A 16,823-nucleotide genomic window follows, 5' to 3' on the forward strand; every position below is an offset into this window, starting at 1 on the left:
AGCCGACTCGTTTCTCGTATTGCACAAGTAACACTTGTGATCCTCAATTGCCATTCCCCTTCAACAAAGAATATCTTTAGTGGCTAGTGTGTTATGTGCAAGGCGCCACATAAAATGCCTAACCTTGCCCGAGCATGGCAGTTTCCATTTCCTCTTCCACTTTGCCTCCCCTCCACCCTCTAGGTCACCGGCCACCTGAGGAATCCCATCCCTTGTGCAGCCCCGGACTCGGCTAGTGCCCTCTTCAGCTTGTACGCCTGCTTGACGGAGAATACACCATTGGGGTCAAAGTGCCAGGCCAGGAAGTCAACTGCTCCATCTCGTAGAGGCATTTGAAGGATCAATTCCGCATCCTCCTCCCAAAAGATACCTCGGACCAGTTCCGTGTCCCACTTGCCGGTAGATGGATCTATGAGCTCAGAGACCCTGGTCAAAAGATTTCCTCCACGAGGGGTGATCACTCGCCTAGACCAAGCTCTGGGTATCCATGGATCGTCCCAAATGCGAATGCTTGCCCCGTCTCCCACACGCCATATCATCCCTTACTTGACTAGGTCAATTCCGTAGGTGATGCTGCACCACGCGTAGGACATGTTTGTGACCTGGCCCGCATCCAGAATAGAACTCTTCGGGTAGTACTTGGCCTTCAAGAGCTGTGCGCACAGGCTGTCTGGATTTTCAATCAGACGCCACACCTGCCTTGCAAGCATAGCAATGTTAAAAACATGAATATCTCGGAAACCAAGTCTTGCGTGCTTATGAGCACCTTTAAGAAACCGAGCCGTCATATCATCCAATCAGAGATAGGTTCACATCTGTCCCATAATATAAGAGCATTTTTTACACTATATGTAGTTCAAAGCGATCATTTATGTGTCATGTTTTACAATATTCTAAAATCAAAATCTCAGTCACAAAGCTACCATATATAGGGCGTCGTCTGGGACCAAATTTGATGTCATTTTTTTTTTTGAGGAAGTCAAATTCTTCGGTTGTGGTGCCGATGTGCGTTACTTGCGTGCTGCGCAGCTCTTTTGGAAGTATGCTATCACCATGTTTCTATGTTTCTACTAGTAGCCTCCGTGATGTAAAAGCTCCGCAAAGAAAAGAAAAAAGAAGCGTATGAATGGCTTCCACGCTGAACCCTAAGAATTGACAGTAGGCCCCTTGACGGAATTAATATTCTTGGACCCATGCGTCATACACAAACCATCAGTTCCATACAAGTCTCTGGTACACGCAGCGCGGCCAATCCCCCTCTCCTCTCCTTCTCGTCGATTTTGTTTTCCTCTCCACTTCTCTCCCACCTCTCTCTGCTACGCCTACGCTCCACCCTCTCCTCCCGTCCCGCCGTTGCAGACGCATCCAACCTTCTCCTCTCGCCTCCCCCACCCAGCCACCCCTAAGGGCTCGCCCTCGCTGCGGGAGAGAGATACGCGCGCCCACCTTCCCCGGCGGCTGCGGGGAGCTAGCGCGTCACTGCCCGCGCCCAGTCGCCGTAGAGGCGGAGGCGCTTGTCGGGGGGGAACACCACCCTGGCCGGGCTCCTTTCTCGTGGGCGCCTCCGGATTTGCTAGGTTGTGGCGCCGGGTGCGGAGCCATGTCGCAATCTCAGTCTCAGTCCCAGTCCCAGTCGCAGACCAACTGGGAGGCGGATAAGATGTGAGGATATCTTCTAAAATCTTTGGTTTGTTGCATGCTTCCTTGTGTTGATTCGTGGAGTTCTGCGGTCACGGTGCTTCCTGGGCGAGCATTGTGATAGATTAGTACCTGCGAGCAGCGAGAGAGAGGGGAATATCGTTTTGTGGGAGTTCCTATTTCTCAGCGGTTTCCATTTAGCTCCTCTTTTCCCAGTAGGCTCAGCTTAGCGAGTAATTGCAGGCACGGTTTGTGTCCTGTATAAATTCACTTCCCTACTAGACTGTTGTGTATGTTTGTATTAGTGATTTTAGTATACAATTAATTTGGTTCCGAACCTTAGGTTTTGATGTTAGAGTTTGCGCTTTTTGTCAAAATCCATTGTGAAACGATGGTTTTTTAGTACTTCTGTATTAATTGATAATATTTTCACGAGGGCTGAACACAAAGTAGCTTCGTTGGATGTTGCAGTTTCACAAGCCTACTAATGATAATTCTCTCGCAAAAAAAAGCCTACTAATGACAATTTTTTCTTCTGAAAAGGAGGCTGAGACCCCCGGCCTCTGCATAAAAAATGATGCACACAGCCATTTTTATTAAATTATTCAACAAAGCCTGCAAGAACAAGGGGATGTTCAGAGTTGTACTAATTATCGTGGAATTAAGCCAATGAGCATACAATGAAGCTCTAGGAGAGAGTCATTGAGCACCGCTTAAGAAGAATGACAAGCGTGACCAAAAATCAGTTTGGTTTCATGTCTGGGAGGTCGACCATGGAAGCCATTTTCTTCGTACAACTTATGGAGAGATACAAGTAGCAAAAGAAAGACATGCATATGATGTTCATTGACTTGGAGAAGGCCTATGATAAGATACCGTAGAATGTCATGTGGTGGGCCTTGGAGAAACACAAAGTCTCAACAAAGTACATTACCCTCATCAAGGACATGTACGATAATGTTGTGACAAGTGTTCGAACAAGTGATGACGACACCGATAACTTTTCCATTAAAATAGGACTGCAGCAGGGGTCAGCTTTGAGCCCTTATCTTTTTTTGCTTTGGTGCTGGATGAGGTCACAAGGATACACAAAGAGATATCTCATGGTGTATGCTTTTGCGGATGATGTGGTGCTATTTGATGATAGTTGGATAGGGGTCAATAGGAAGTTAGAGCTATGAAGACAAACCATGGAATCGAAAGGTTTTAGGCTTAGTATAACTAAAACCGAGTACATGAGGTGCAGTTTTAGTACTATTAGTCATGAGGAGGAGGTTAGCCTTGATGGGCAGGTGGTGCCTCAAAAGGACACCTTTCGATATTTGGGGTCAATGCTGCAGAAGGATGGGGATATTGATGAAGATGTGAACCATCGAATTAAAGCCGGATGGATGAAGTGGCACCAAGCTTTTGCGTTCTTTATGACAAGAGAGTGCCACAAAAGCTAAAAGACAGGTTCTATAGGACGTCTATTCGACCTGCAATGTTGTATGGCGCTGTGTGTTGGCCGACTAAAATCTGACATGTTCAATAGTTAGGTGTAGCGGAGATGCGCATGTTGAGATGGATGTGTGGTTACACAAGGAAGGGCCGGATCCGAAATGATGATATACGTGATAGAGTTGGGGTAACACTGATTGAAGAGAAGCTTGTCCAACATCGACTGAGATGGTTGGGGCATATTCAGCATAGGCCTCCAGAAGCTCCAGTGCATAGCAGACGGTGAAAGCGTGCTGATAATGTCATGGAAGATCAGGGTAGACCGAGCTTGACATGGAAGGAGTCCGTAAAGAGAGATCTGAAGGACTAGAGTATCACCAAAGAACTAGCCATGGATAGGGGTGCGTGGAAGCTTGCTATCCTTCTGCTAGAACCATGAGTTGGTTGCGAGATCTTATGGGTTTCAGCTATAGCCTACCCCAACTTGTTTGGGACTAAAGGCTTTGTTGAAGCTTTGTTGTTGGTGTTGTATTCAAGGAAGCCTGACAAAAAGAATACATCGATCAACCCAAAGCCATCTCGATTGTGACTATTGTCGCTACCCTACAAGCTCAATGATGGGAGTTGCCATGATCAGGGCCATGTGTCCTGACCTCTCACTGAAGCACCACCATCTAGATCCGGAGGCCTCACCAAGCCGCCCAACAGCGAGCCGGGAGCACAAACCGGTCCAATAGACCCTCATGCACTGCATGCGCATGCTCCGGAAGCCGCCGCCGTCTTCAGGACAGGGACCATGCATAACCCTCACCGGGCCTGTCGTTGACATCACCATGACGCCAAATAGTGCCACCACCTTGCGTGCGTCCATCATCCCGCGTTCGTAGCCAAGACTCAGCTGCGCCACGCCGCCAACACCAACCGTCGTCGATGTGGTAGATGCAACACCTCTCCACCTCCTGGCTCCTCTAGCCAACACCTGTTCCAAAACGATGCCCCTCGAGAAGTTAACACGGTTTTCACGGGCAGTTGCACCACTCCAAACCCGCAGCTGACTAGATCTGTGCGGAGCCGCGCAGTGAAGGTGCACGCAGCCGCCGGAACGCCGGCAATGGGACTCCAGCTGCCCCTCACCGGCCCTATGCGCCGCCGGCCGACCAAGAGCCACACCGATGACGGATCTAGGCAAGGATCAGATCTACGGCCCACCGCCACCAACTGTCGCCAAAGAAGCAACATGCCATGGAGGCGGCAACCATCGCCACACAACTAGGGCCGCCCGCCCTGGCCGTCGCACATGATCTCCCCACAGGCATTGCCCTAGCCGCACCATGGGGTCACCGCCGCGAACCACCCACCCAGGCACCTTCAGCGCCTGGCCCGCCGCCACCGTGGCCAACACCGGCAACAACGACAGTAGGGGAGACGCCTAGGTAGGTGGGCTTTTGGCGGCGCTAGGGTTGGGCCCCTGGCGTCGCCCTGGGGAGCGACGTGAGGAGCGTTTTTTCTTTTTGACGAGGCCATCTGTATTGTGGCCACGCCTACTAACGATGATTGGTGGTAATGATTTGTGGTTCATGTGTAGTAGGCTGCTCTACCTAAATATTTTATGTGAATAGTAAAAGGTCACAATTTTTAAAGCGCTAGTATAGAACACATTAGGACTTGCTTTTTAAGCTTCTAGCTCATCATTAATTTGTTATTGAGAATGTGAGAACATAAAATAAAGTTAATGCAGTACATTCCTCGTTTTCTGATGACAGTTTACTTGTGAATTCGAACTTATCTGGTTCAAACTTCAACATCCATTTCCAGAAATAAACGATTGATTGTCTAATAAAACAGGTTGGATGTCTACATATATGACTATTTCGTGAAGAGAAATTTGCAGGAAACTGCAAAAGCCTTCCAAACGGAAGGGAAGGTCTCACCAGATCCAGTTGGTATGTACCTCTCAGCAAGTTGACATGAAGCTATTTTAGTAAGTAGGTTTTTAGTTTCCTCATATCGAGTGCTACTGTTCACTTTCTGCGGTTATCTTTCTCATAGCAATTGATGCTCCTGGTGGCTTCCTTTTTGAATGGTGGTCGGTATTTTGGGATATATTCATAGCAAGAACAAATGAGAAGCATTCAGATATTGCAGCATCATATATTCAGGTACGTACCTTTGCTCTTTCTTTCTATAATATATTATCCACTTCATGGGTAAAACTTAAAAAACCTGGTTCTAAAAGGAAAAATGGAAAATACCACAATGATGTATTGTTTCATTTTTGTACCACCAAAATATCACAGAGAACAGGATTGTATCACTTCCGCTAGTATGACGTGGCCAGCTATAGATCTGCCAAATTTGACCCCTCTATTACCTTCCTTCCAAAGCTCTCTATTACCTTCCTTCCCAATGCTTCCTAGTCCCTACACTGATCTGAGCTCTGTTTCTTCTCCTCTCCACTACTCTGAGCTTTAACACCTAATTCTCTCTACAATTAGCCTGTTGATGCTACTCTTTTCCCCAAGCTTGTGACTTCTCTTCTCACTCCCCAAGTTTGCATCTTTCTTCTTGTTTCTTCATCTGTCAATTGGTCCAAATTTCTTTTTAAGAACATTTCGATTGGGTAAATAGGCTTCAACTTTTGTTAATGTTTAAGAAATTTCAAGGCCGCCTCCTCTGGAAGGATACAACTGGGATCGCGGTGGGTACATTACACATTACACTGCACCAAGCATAGCAGCCACCAGTTAAAAATATCAGAGGAACCATGAAATTCGGAAAATTATGAAACATAAAATAAAACTAGAAAAATCATATTTTCAAGTAAATTTTAGGAGAACCCATAGAAGTTCATACAAATGAAGATATACTTTATTGTGCCCTGTCAGACTCAGTTAGTGAAAGCAAGGGAACATCAACATGAGCATCAGCAACAACAGCAATCTCAGCAGCAAACTCAGCAGCAGCAGCAGCAGCAGCAACAACAGCACCACCAACAGCAGCAGCAGCAGCAACAACAACAACAACACCAACAACAGCAACACCACCACCACCACCACCAACAACAATCTCAGCAGCAGCAACAATCTCAACAGCATCAACAAATACAAATGCAGCAAATGTTGTTACAGAGAGCTGCACAGCAGCAGCAGCAGCAGCGTAGAGATGGTTCTAATCTTCTTAATGGCACTGCAAGTGGGCTTTCTGGAATTGATCCTTTAATGCGACAAAACCCAGCAACTGCGAATGCTATGGCAGCAAAAATGTATGAGGAGAGGTTAAAGCTCCCTTCTCAAAGGGATTCTCTGGATGAGGCATCGGTGAAGGTATCACTCCTACTGGATCTTGTTTCTTATGTTTTGGTTGATTCCTCGCGAAAGTAACACTATTTGGAAATGCACTAAGCACGGCAGCAGGGTGGCGCCTAGTGCCTAGGCACTGACTAGCTGGGTTAGGTAGCCTCCTGGGCGGGCAAGGTTGGATGGGTGATCCTAGTGCCTAAACACCGCCTAGGTGGGGTAGAAACCCCCTTATAGAACAGTGAAAATCAGTAAAATGTTTATTTGTATTGTGAAAATTCCAGGTGCAGCAAAGGTATGGGGAAAATGCTGGCCAAGCACTTGATCCAAACCAAACGTCGTTGAAAGCAGCCGCAGGCGGACAATCTTCAGGGTAATTTCTGAACTTGTAGATTATGTGTGCATTGACAAGCTTGCATGAGACGGTAGAAAATGGAAATCAGGGAAAACAATAAATTGTTATGAGTGCATAGTTCTTGTTGGAGAGCTCTCGTTTGCATTATATCCTGGGCTAGGATTTCTCCTTTCTCTGTAGCATGATTGTCATCTTTGTGATCGAACAGGCACATAAAACATTAAGCACAAGGTGCATTCGAGAATTTACCTTATTTTTTCTAGATTGTTCGTCCTGGAAACTTCGTATATCTTTCTTTGTCCAAATTCAGATCATAGTAGCCCTGGAGCATTTGAAAATTTTAATCATACTTTCATTCTGAATTTGTTTTTTTTTCATCGATTGATTGTACCTCGAGGATCAACGTATGTTACACTTCTGTTTGTGCTATTGCTATGAAGTGGTTTCGTCGACGCGACAGCGCCTTGAGGATGAAGTCCCTGACAGAGGATGTTTTAATTATATTTCTTGCTTAATCTTAATGGTCGCAATAGGCCTCTTTATATCAGGTCCTCCTCACAAATACGGAGAAGATCTGTATACTGCCGAACATGCCTAACTATCACTCCCTCCATTCCAAATTAATTGAAGTTCTAACTTTTCTCTAAGTCAAACTTCTTCAAATTTGCCCAAGTCTATCTACGGAACTAGATTAGTCTACTTATATCTACTCCCTCTGTCCCTATTTACATGGCGCACATGTATTTCGAGGTTTAATTTTCGCCATCAATTTGACCAACAAATCATAGGTTATAGGTCACAAAATTATGCTGTTCAATTAGTATTAAAATGTACTCCCTCCGTCCCACAATATAAGATGTTTTTTCAAGTTATGTTAGCTTGAAAAACGATCTTATATTGTGGGACGGAGGGAGTAGTTTCCAATGGTGTAATATTAATGACAATATGACATATACTTTATATATTGTGGGTGAAAATTGGATCACCAATAATGAGGGCGCCATGAGGGATGGAGGGAGTATCATAAAATATTTTTTGTAATATATATATGATGTAAATATTGGCCCAATTTTCTATAGACTTGATCAAATGTAGAGAAGTTTGACTTAGGAAAAGCTAGTACTCAATTAATTTGGAATGGAGGGAGTAGATTAGTATACGGGACAAAAATCGTTATTTATAAAAATTAATATACTTATTTAACTTTTATGTTTTGATTGGGAGGGTACATATCTTTCTGTTGCTACAGGACACAACTGTTCACATCACACTCTTTTCTTCACATGACTGCTATAGGTTATGTTTAGACTTTAGTGCTTTGCAATGTTGTTGTGGATAAGCAGCAGACAACTGTAAGGTTACAGTTTTTGATTACGTAGAAGGTATGTTACTTCGTTCAGTAGTGGAAGTACCATGAGTCCATGACCTGCCATGAGTCATGAATCATGATTGGGCCTTAGAGTAAAAATGCTAATCAAACCATAAGGAATAACTGTTCATGTTGGCTCATGCAAATAAGATATGGTGCATTTGCTTTCAAATAGTATTGAAATTTTACCTTTGATAGGCAAATTTTGCATGGAGCTGTTGGTGGATTGTCAGGTGCTCTGCAACAGGTTCAGGCAAGAAGCCCACAAATGCCTATGCAAGAACAGGTTACATATAGTTTTCTCATTGCTTCTCGTAATTATGCCCAGTGCCAAAACTAGATAGAGAAGAGCGGGCCTTACAGGTTTTAGTTTCTTATCTGCTATCATATTTTATTCTTTACAGAGTATCAAAACTGAGATCAATCCAGTTTTGACACCCAGAAGTGCAGGTCCCGAGGGATCATTCATTGGTGTCCAAGGTAATAGTTTGTCCAGCTTATTGCCTGGATTTGCTGTTGCGTCAGTTAACTATTCAAACTTCAGCTTACACTATTTTCTTACTCAAACTGTTTTTAGTGCTTGGTTTGCTAAGCTTAATTCAGATGTCATTTTAAACAGGATCTAGTCAAGGTGGAAGCAATTTGACTCTGAAAGGTTGGCCACTCACGGTACGTTTTATCTTATGACCACACTTTATTTCTTATCGTGTATGTGCTCTGCTTATGATTTATGGTCCTATTGTGGATTCGGTTTTGGCTGTTTATATGCATAGGGGTTGAGGCACATGCTCGATGCGGCTGCATAATGCAGGGGCACAGTTATATTATTTAAACAAATAATTTAGTTTTCATAGAACTGCAATTGTAGCCCCTCCTTTTTCTGGTGACGTATGATAAACCCTTGCCAAGTGCAGACGCTCCAGGAATATTTAACTTTCTAACATCAACTATTTTTCTTTTTTGCGTGGCACTCTGGTAGAGTGCCAGATGCAAGATGTGTACTTGCACCTGAAGATCCACTTTGTGAATGCTTGCAACATGGAGGGAGGGAGGGAGGGGTGTGATATTCCATTAACCGATACAGTACAAAATATTGAAATCTAGTGCTCATGAGGTTCAACTCAGTAACCCGCAATCGGATCGGTTTGTTCCGGCAGTAGCCAAACCACTGCTGGGTGGCCTTGGTGGCCATTCTGAACGAAAATACCAACGTCTCCACATACCTTAATGGTTGCACTGCTTGAGGAAGCTTGTGATTTTTTGCCTACTGACCTAGCTCTTGTTCGTTACATGTTGCCCTCTTGTTGCCAGTTTCTAGTTCTGTTACTGATTCTGGGGTATCCTTAGCAAGCACATTTTTGCAGTTTGTGAACAATGAATTCTTTGGGCTGTTATGCAGCGCACGTGTGCATTCAGCAGTTGGGGAAGCAACAAACAATTTGTGTACTTTCTGAGTATACTCTAAACCATGTGATTGACATTGATTGCTCTAACATGGGTGCTATCTTGCAAATTCTGTTGTAACATATACACCTTTTACTTACCAGGGCCTCGACCAGCTTCGCTCTGGTATCCTGCAGCCGAAGTCATTTATGCAATCTCCACAACAACAATTTCAACAGCTCCAATTTCTGAATCCACAACAGCAACATCAGCTTTTGATGCAAGCGCAGCAAAACATGGCTTCCCCTACAGTTAGTGATGTTGATACCAGAAGATTAAGGATGCTTCTTAACAATAGAAATATGGCCATGGGGCAGGATGGGCAGACAAACAGTGGTGGGGATATTATTCCAAATATTGGTTCTCCTAGCCAAAGTGGTGGATCACGTACAGATATAGACATGCTAATAAAGGTATGTTCTATGACGTCCTACCTGTCAGGGGCTAATTTTCTGCAGCTAATCACGGGACTGTCTATTTGACAATCGACTGAAAATGAATTCACCTTCATTCAACTTTTTCAACCGCTGACAAGCAGATAACAGCTACACAGAACTACCAACCAAAAATACATGTAATGAAAACTGTATTTGATGTACATGACTACTGTAACAACAGTAGTACTAGAATAGTAAACCCATGTGAATAAAAAATATGATTGAAACAGTGTGGAATGCTTGTGAGGAGAATGCTTATACCAAACACACGTAAACAAAATAAATAAACACTCACAATACATACTATTGGCTTGGAGGGAGTGCTATTACCCTACATACATGAACAAACTGGGAGTTCAATCACAGCACGTGATTGGACAGACAAAACATTCGGTGAAGCCAAATTAAAAATCAGTCGATTGAAATTAGCAATTCTGAATCCATAATATAAGGTTTTCTTTATGAGGTATTATATTTACCTAGTTGAAGCCATAATGAGGCTTCTTAGTTTCTTACTCTCTCTTTCTGAATAAGAGGTTCTTAAGTTTGACTAAGTTCATACAAAGAAAAAGATCGACATCTACAATACCAAATAAATATGTATGTGCGTGTATAAATCTGAACTCAAAACATACATGTTTTCGTAGTGTATGTATGTGGTATTTTAGATCCTGATAATTTTACTGTAAACTTGGTCAAACTTAAAATTTTAACTTAGGAGAAAACTAATACCCCTTCTTACATTTTTGGAAGGAGAGAGTATTATACAGAGACTGTATTCCCAGTTTGTTTACAGAAGGATGGAACACGAACATCCTAGCCAAATGGCACATCTACTCAGAACTGATCAAAATGAAACATATTCAGCTTTAGTTTCCATCCATTAGGCCTTTTTACTTGTCCACCACTATTTTCCTTTCATAACATTTTCTTTCATACATTCAAGAACTAAACAGAGAACGATTTCTACTCCTTTATTTTTGTAGACCTTTCCATTCCTTCTATTTGAAGTGCTGCAACTGTTGTACTTTTCTCATCATCTTATCTGTATACTATTACTGCCTGTATGAGTGAAGCTGACCAGGCAAACAATCTTAGAAACCAGGAACTGCTGTTGTTCCTTTGATGGCTAAATCTACAGCAGAAAAGTTATTTTCTATTATTCTATTAACTATGCTCTTTCTCTCCTTATATGGGTGTTTCTATGTAGTAGAAGAAAATTGCTCATTTACAACAGCAACAACAGCTTCAGCAATCTACAGTCTCCAGTCAGCAATCTCAGAGCTCAAATCAGCTTCTCCAGCAACAGGAAAAGCCTGGAGTTGGATGCATGCCTATTGATGGAAGCATACCAAACTCTTTTGTAGTAGCTGACCAAGTATGTTACTGTTATGCAAATACAATGTTTTCAGCAGATGATGTTTATATTAATATTTTAAATCTAACATACTACTGCTTATTTATGCTGCAATGTGGAGGAGTGACGGTCTTAATGGTTGTAGATATACCTTTGTTTGCCTCTTTATTGAGATATTAACGATAAATCAATCTTATAATGAAGCACGCATCTCATTTCAGTCGCATGTTTTAAATTGGCCACATACAACTACAGCGCTGAGTGCTTAATAAGTGTTAGGATCTCAAGTTTTGGATGGTATTCTGTGCAGACACATTTGGTAACCTACGATAACTTGACAAGACAATAAGAGCATTGTTTTGCTCTTTGTAAAGACATGCTAGCAGTTCTCAGATTTTGCACAGTATATTTGAACTGCAATTGACCATGCTACCTTGCCACTTGTTTTAAGTATTACTCTGATGTTCAGTACGTAATTTCCTATGGAGTTTCAGTTTTTTGTTGTCCTGCGGTTAGTATGCCCCCTTTGAGCTTTCACTATTACTCATGGTTCTGTGATACATCTGTCAGAAGATATGGGTAATCATTCCAATTGTTTTAGATTAGTAAATTTGATATTAATTCGATTTTAGTGGTTCAAACACTGACATTGTTCTCTTTGTGGTTCAGGCATCAAAGAAGAGAAAGAAACCTGTCTCCTCTAGTAGAGCTAATAGTTCAGGAACAGCAAATACTGCTGGGCCATCTCCAAGTTCTGCACCTTCGACGCCTTCCACTCACACACCAGGAGATGCAATGTCCATGCCACAGCTGCTGCATAATGGTGGTCCATCAAAACCATTGATGATGTTTGGTTCTGATGGCACTGGAAGCTTGACCTCTCCAGTAAACCCACTGGTATTTATACTGTGAAATCAGACATTCTCCTTGTAAAGTGTCATTAGCACATTGCCTCTGTCAGTGAGATGACAGAAGTACTTAATTTCAGGGTGATGTGGACCGTTTGCTGGAAGATGGCTCCTTGGATGAAAATGTAGACTCATTTTTATCACAGGAGGACATGGATCCTCGGGAAACCATGGGACGCTGCATTGATGCCAGTAAAGGTATGTTTTGTTTCCCTCTGATACATGGTTTTTCTTGAGTTGACTCTTTCGCCTGAACAAATAGATTGGCCTACCTGTAACAATCGCCGTATTTCCCACGCATATTCCTTTGGAATGTCTGCGTGATTCTTGGTTTCAACAAGTTGCAATTCCTTTGTTTCTTTGAGAGAGATTGATTCGCGTGATTGTATCAGATAACTTGTTAAATAAAAAAATGTGTACAGTGTATCTTTTGCAAGATGTAATGCTTTTGAGTCTTTAGTTCTGTTGTAGTTAATTATTATCAGTTTACTAAGCATGCTATCATACTTGTGGTTATGAGAGCAAACTGTAGGAAAGGACACTTTGGAAAAATAATTTTCCGTGTTGTATGTTGTATCACCTTCCCAAAACCTACTTCCTATGGCCTATTCAGTTTGAAGAGGTTTGGCAGGGATTAAGAGGACTTAGCAGGGAATATAGCTCAATTCCTTGCAATCGCTCTTAATCCATGGCAATTCCTGCCAAACCTAAAAGCGGCTAGTAGATCCCAGGGGGCGCTTCTGCTGAGCCATCGTTGTGATTTGATCAAGCCCTTTTTGCTCAAAATCCCATTGCAGCACCTGCCAAGCTCAATGTCAATCAAATTTAGAATTTGACATTTCATTACCCCACTACTATCGCATATTTGCATGCGCCTTAAGTTAAATTCTTACATAACTCCCTTGGAATCAATCTCTTCTAATTTGGCGGAGGATACATCCATTGCTGGTTAGTAGTGAATTGTGATGACAGTAAAGGTGACAGGAAGTGACGCGGTGCCCCCTAGCAGGTGGTGTTCTTTGGGACTAATTGGTTTCTTTGAGCTTAATACATGGGAGAATAGCTGATTTGGCGAAGAATTAATGTGGATGTGTTTGGTCTGGGATTCATTTGCTACATAGGACAGGAGTATGCTGATAAATGATTCTATATGCTGTGGGGTGCCATGGACTTGTTTCATTCTACTCGGTTGCAAATTATTTTGATGGGGTGACTCATTGCCCAGTGTCTCTTTATTGCAGGGTCTGGTTTCTCCGAGGTTGCAAAAGCCCGTGCGAGTACAGGCAAAGTTAGCTGTTGCCATTTCTCGTCAGACGGAAAACTGCTCGCCACCGGAGGCCACGATAAAAAGGCATGGACACCAACATAAAAGTAATTGTGAATATACTGGTGCTAAAGAAACTGGAAGCTTATACCCGCTTTCGTATTTTTCAGGCTGTTTTATGGTTTACAGATGCCCTAAACCCCAAATCTACATTAGAAGAGCACTCGATGCTTATTACAGATGTTCGATTTAGCCCAAGCATGACCCGCCTTGCAACATCTTCCTTTGACAAAACTGTGCGGGTTTGGGATGCTGACAATGTATACCTATTTCTAACTACTGTCTCTCTTACGTTTCACAAGATGTCATATACCTTAAAATGCACTGACTAATTAATTGACTATATACAGCCAGATTATTCACTCCGCACTTTCACGGGTCATTCAGCGTCTGTTAAGTCGCTTGATTTTCATTCAAATAAAGAAGACATCGTTTGCTCCTGTGATAGTGATGGGGAAGTGCGCTGCTGGAGCATAAACAATGGTAGCTGTGTGACGTGTGTTAGGGTCTTCAGCGTATGCAGCCCTTTTTCTCTCCCAAACATTTCTTGTTTGTCAAGGATGTTCTTTTATAATGCGCTGAAACATTCTCCTGTTATCGGCATCTTATCCCAGGGAGGTGCAACTCAGTTGAGATATCAACCTCGTCAAGGGAAATATCTTGCAGCTGCCTCTGAGAAGATGATATCAATATTGGATGCAGAAACACTACAAGTGTGTAGGAATGCCTTAAAGGTTCGTTACCAGAGATCATAGTCAAACACATCCTTGAATTGTTTTCAACTTTTCAGAGTTACTTGTGTATTTGCTATGTGTACTTTATGCTATACCATGCCTTTTCTTTTCTTCTTCTGTGCCCCCACCTGTGTAGCATTTAACAAATGTCTTACTAGAAACACACTGAGAAAATTTGGTTGCGATGTTGGGTTATTTGCAACATATATGGACACTAAACATAGGTTTGTCAGAAATCATTCTGCTCATTTGGGAGTTCAGCTGATTTGGCAGCCTCCATTTTGCATAGGTTGTATGTAAATGGTCACAGTATTTTAAATAGCTAGCCACTGCTACACTATAGGTTTTTTTTTTGCAGCCTAATAGCTACGTTATGGCACCTTGCATCACTATTCTAGCGTATCTATTTGCCTTGAGTAAAAGCAGCATTAGCTGAAGCTATTCCTTGTAGATGGTAATGGGCCAAAACAGCAACCATTTTCAATTCTAGTTATAAAACTAAGCCCAGAAAGAATATGCATACGAGTATACAAGACATCAATTGAAAAATCAGAAAGCCTACTAGTATGGCATCCAAAATCTTGTTTCGACCGATGCTACTTTGAATGGTTGTAATGCTACTTTAACTGACTTGGTAGTTGTAGACTTGAGACATGGTGCTATATGTGTGTGTGTGTGTGTGTGTGTATGGTTTCTTAGTTCTGTTGACTGACATTTTTAAGCGTGCATATGATATTATTAATATTTTGATCAATAAGACGCTATTGGAAATAGCTTCCACGATAGCTAGCAATAGCTGCCGTTGCTATAGCTCGGAGCCTCGGACCTTGCCATGAAAAATGCGATTCAAAACATTGATCATATTTTTAAACAAACATTTACGTACATAAACCTTACTCCACAACCTAGATACATGAATTTTTTTCAATCTTTTTTGAAAATTTTCAGAAGAGACTTGCATCACAAAAACTGGCGAGGGGGTAAAGTGATGCAGGATAGTGAGACCCACAAAAAGTTTGTGGGGCTGGGGGTGAGCCAGGAATAGTTTTAGGATGGATAAGGGGACTTGTGTGAGAATTTATCTGATCAGATCTTATATGATACTGTATAAGATTTATTATAGGATTGTTGCAGTAATAGTGTTCATTTTGGCCCATGTCTTTTAGCTAGACCGTTGCCACTACAAATCAGATCATCATTACACTGGTTTGGCTAGGCCTTCGAATGTTTGATGAATGGGGATTAGCAAATATATTTATCGAGTATCTTGCCTGCTTGTGATCCAAGTTTCCAGAACAATTCGATGTTGTCAGCTTGGTATCGCAATTAACGTTGCTTTCATCAGTGTGGTGCTCACTGTAATAGGAACTTTTGTTCATGTGTAGGGACACATAAAGAACATCGAGTCGATTTGTTGGGATGCTGCGGGTGACTATCTGGCCTCTGTAAGTGAAGATTCTGTCAAGGTGTGGTCATTTACTTCAGGAAATGATGGCGAGTGTGTGAATGAGTTGAATTGCAGTGGAAATAAGTTCAATTCATGTGTTTTTCACCCGAATTATCCGTCATTGCTTGTAATTGGTTGTTACGAGGTAAGCTCTCTCATATCTTATGAGGTCGTTACTTATGAGGCCCAAGTTGATCCATTTCGTGTTGACATTTTTATTGTGTCTGTGTATCATTGATATCTTGCAGTCCTTGGAGCTTTGGGACATAAGGGAGAAGAATACGGTGACCATCAGCAACGCCCATGACGGCTTAATTGCAGCCCTAGCTGCATCAAATGCATCAGGGTTGGTCGCTTCAGTAAGTCATGATAAGCTTGTCAAGCTCTGGAAGTGAGAACAGGGAGCAACCTTCCTTCTACATCACATTTTACAAGTTGGTCCCTGTGGACATCTGTCGTCTGGTTCCAGCCAACGTTGTATGATGTAGAAACAGGGCGGTTTCTGCCGCAGATAAACACATGACGAGGGCAGCTAACGAAAATGTCTTCAAGCTATCTGTGTTCAAGAACTAACCCAATTTGATGTCGTCCCAGTTGCTGCATGTGCCCTTGGATAGGTTTGTAACTATCCTTGTAGAATGTACCATACTCTGTAGTGGCCTGCGCAAACTCTAGAGTGTTGTTATCATTGAATGGTCACAAGCACAGATGCCTTTATGTATTTGCTGATTCTGACTGCATTTTTCAAAACTGCGTTTGCTCTTATTTCCCCTTTCACTTTGTGTGCCTCCAAATTCTCCAGTGCTCTTCTTTTGCATATTTGTTGGATGGCGATTGAGATGCCAGAACAAGAGTGTCGACTCGACTGGTCTAAACTGGGTTGGCGGTTACTGCGGCCTCTATTCTTCGGGAAACATTCCGTCGTTCTTGGTTTACATGAATTTTGTGGGAATTCTAAAGGATGGTTTGCATAGCAAAAATCCCTTTGAAGCACTTTGGTTTGTAGGAATCGGTTCCTATTCCAATCCTTCACATTTTCAAAGACATTAGCTTAGATTCAATGGAAAAATTTCTT

At 42.4% G+C, this 16,823-nt stretch overlaps 1 protein-coding gene across 1 annotated transcript; it reads left to right on the forward strand.

Moving 5' to 3' along the window:
• The first annotated feature begins 1,255 nt into the window (after positions 1 to 1,255).
• On the forward strand, positions 1,256 to 16,513 carry LOC125529837 (transcriptional corepressor LEUNIG-like). Its single transcript, XM_048694259.1, has 18 exons — positions 1,256 to 1,662; positions 4,924 to 5,021; positions 5,128 to 5,237; positions 5,964 to 6,401; positions 6,659 to 6,747; positions 8,297 to 8,384; positions 8,503 to 8,578; positions 8,718 to 8,767; positions 9,646 to 9,954; positions 11,192 to 11,356; positions 12,005 to 12,232; positions 12,324 to 12,441; positions 13,485 to 13,594; positions 13,678 to 13,827; positions 13,918 to 14,082; positions 14,182 to 14,301; positions 15,687 to 15,893; positions 15,997 to 16,513. The coding sequence occupies exons 1-18, from the start codon at positions 1,601 to 1,603 to the stop codon at positions 16,141 to 16,143; spliced, it is 2,730 nt and encodes a 909-aa protein (XP_048550216.1). The 5' UTR covers positions 1,256 to 1,600; the 3' UTR covers positions 16,144 to 16,513.
• Positions 16,514 to 16,823: the final 310 nt, after the last annotated feature.

The sequence above is a fragment of the Triticum urartu genome, unplaced genomic scaffold (genome assembly GCF_003073215.2).
Source record: "Triticum urartu cultivar G1812 unplaced genomic scaffold, Tu2.1 TuUngrouped_contig_5891, whole genome shotgun sequence".
In the NCBI taxonomy this organism is placed as follows: domain Eukaryota; kingdom Viridiplantae; phylum Streptophyta; class Magnoliopsida; order Poales; family Poaceae; genus Triticum; species Triticum urartu.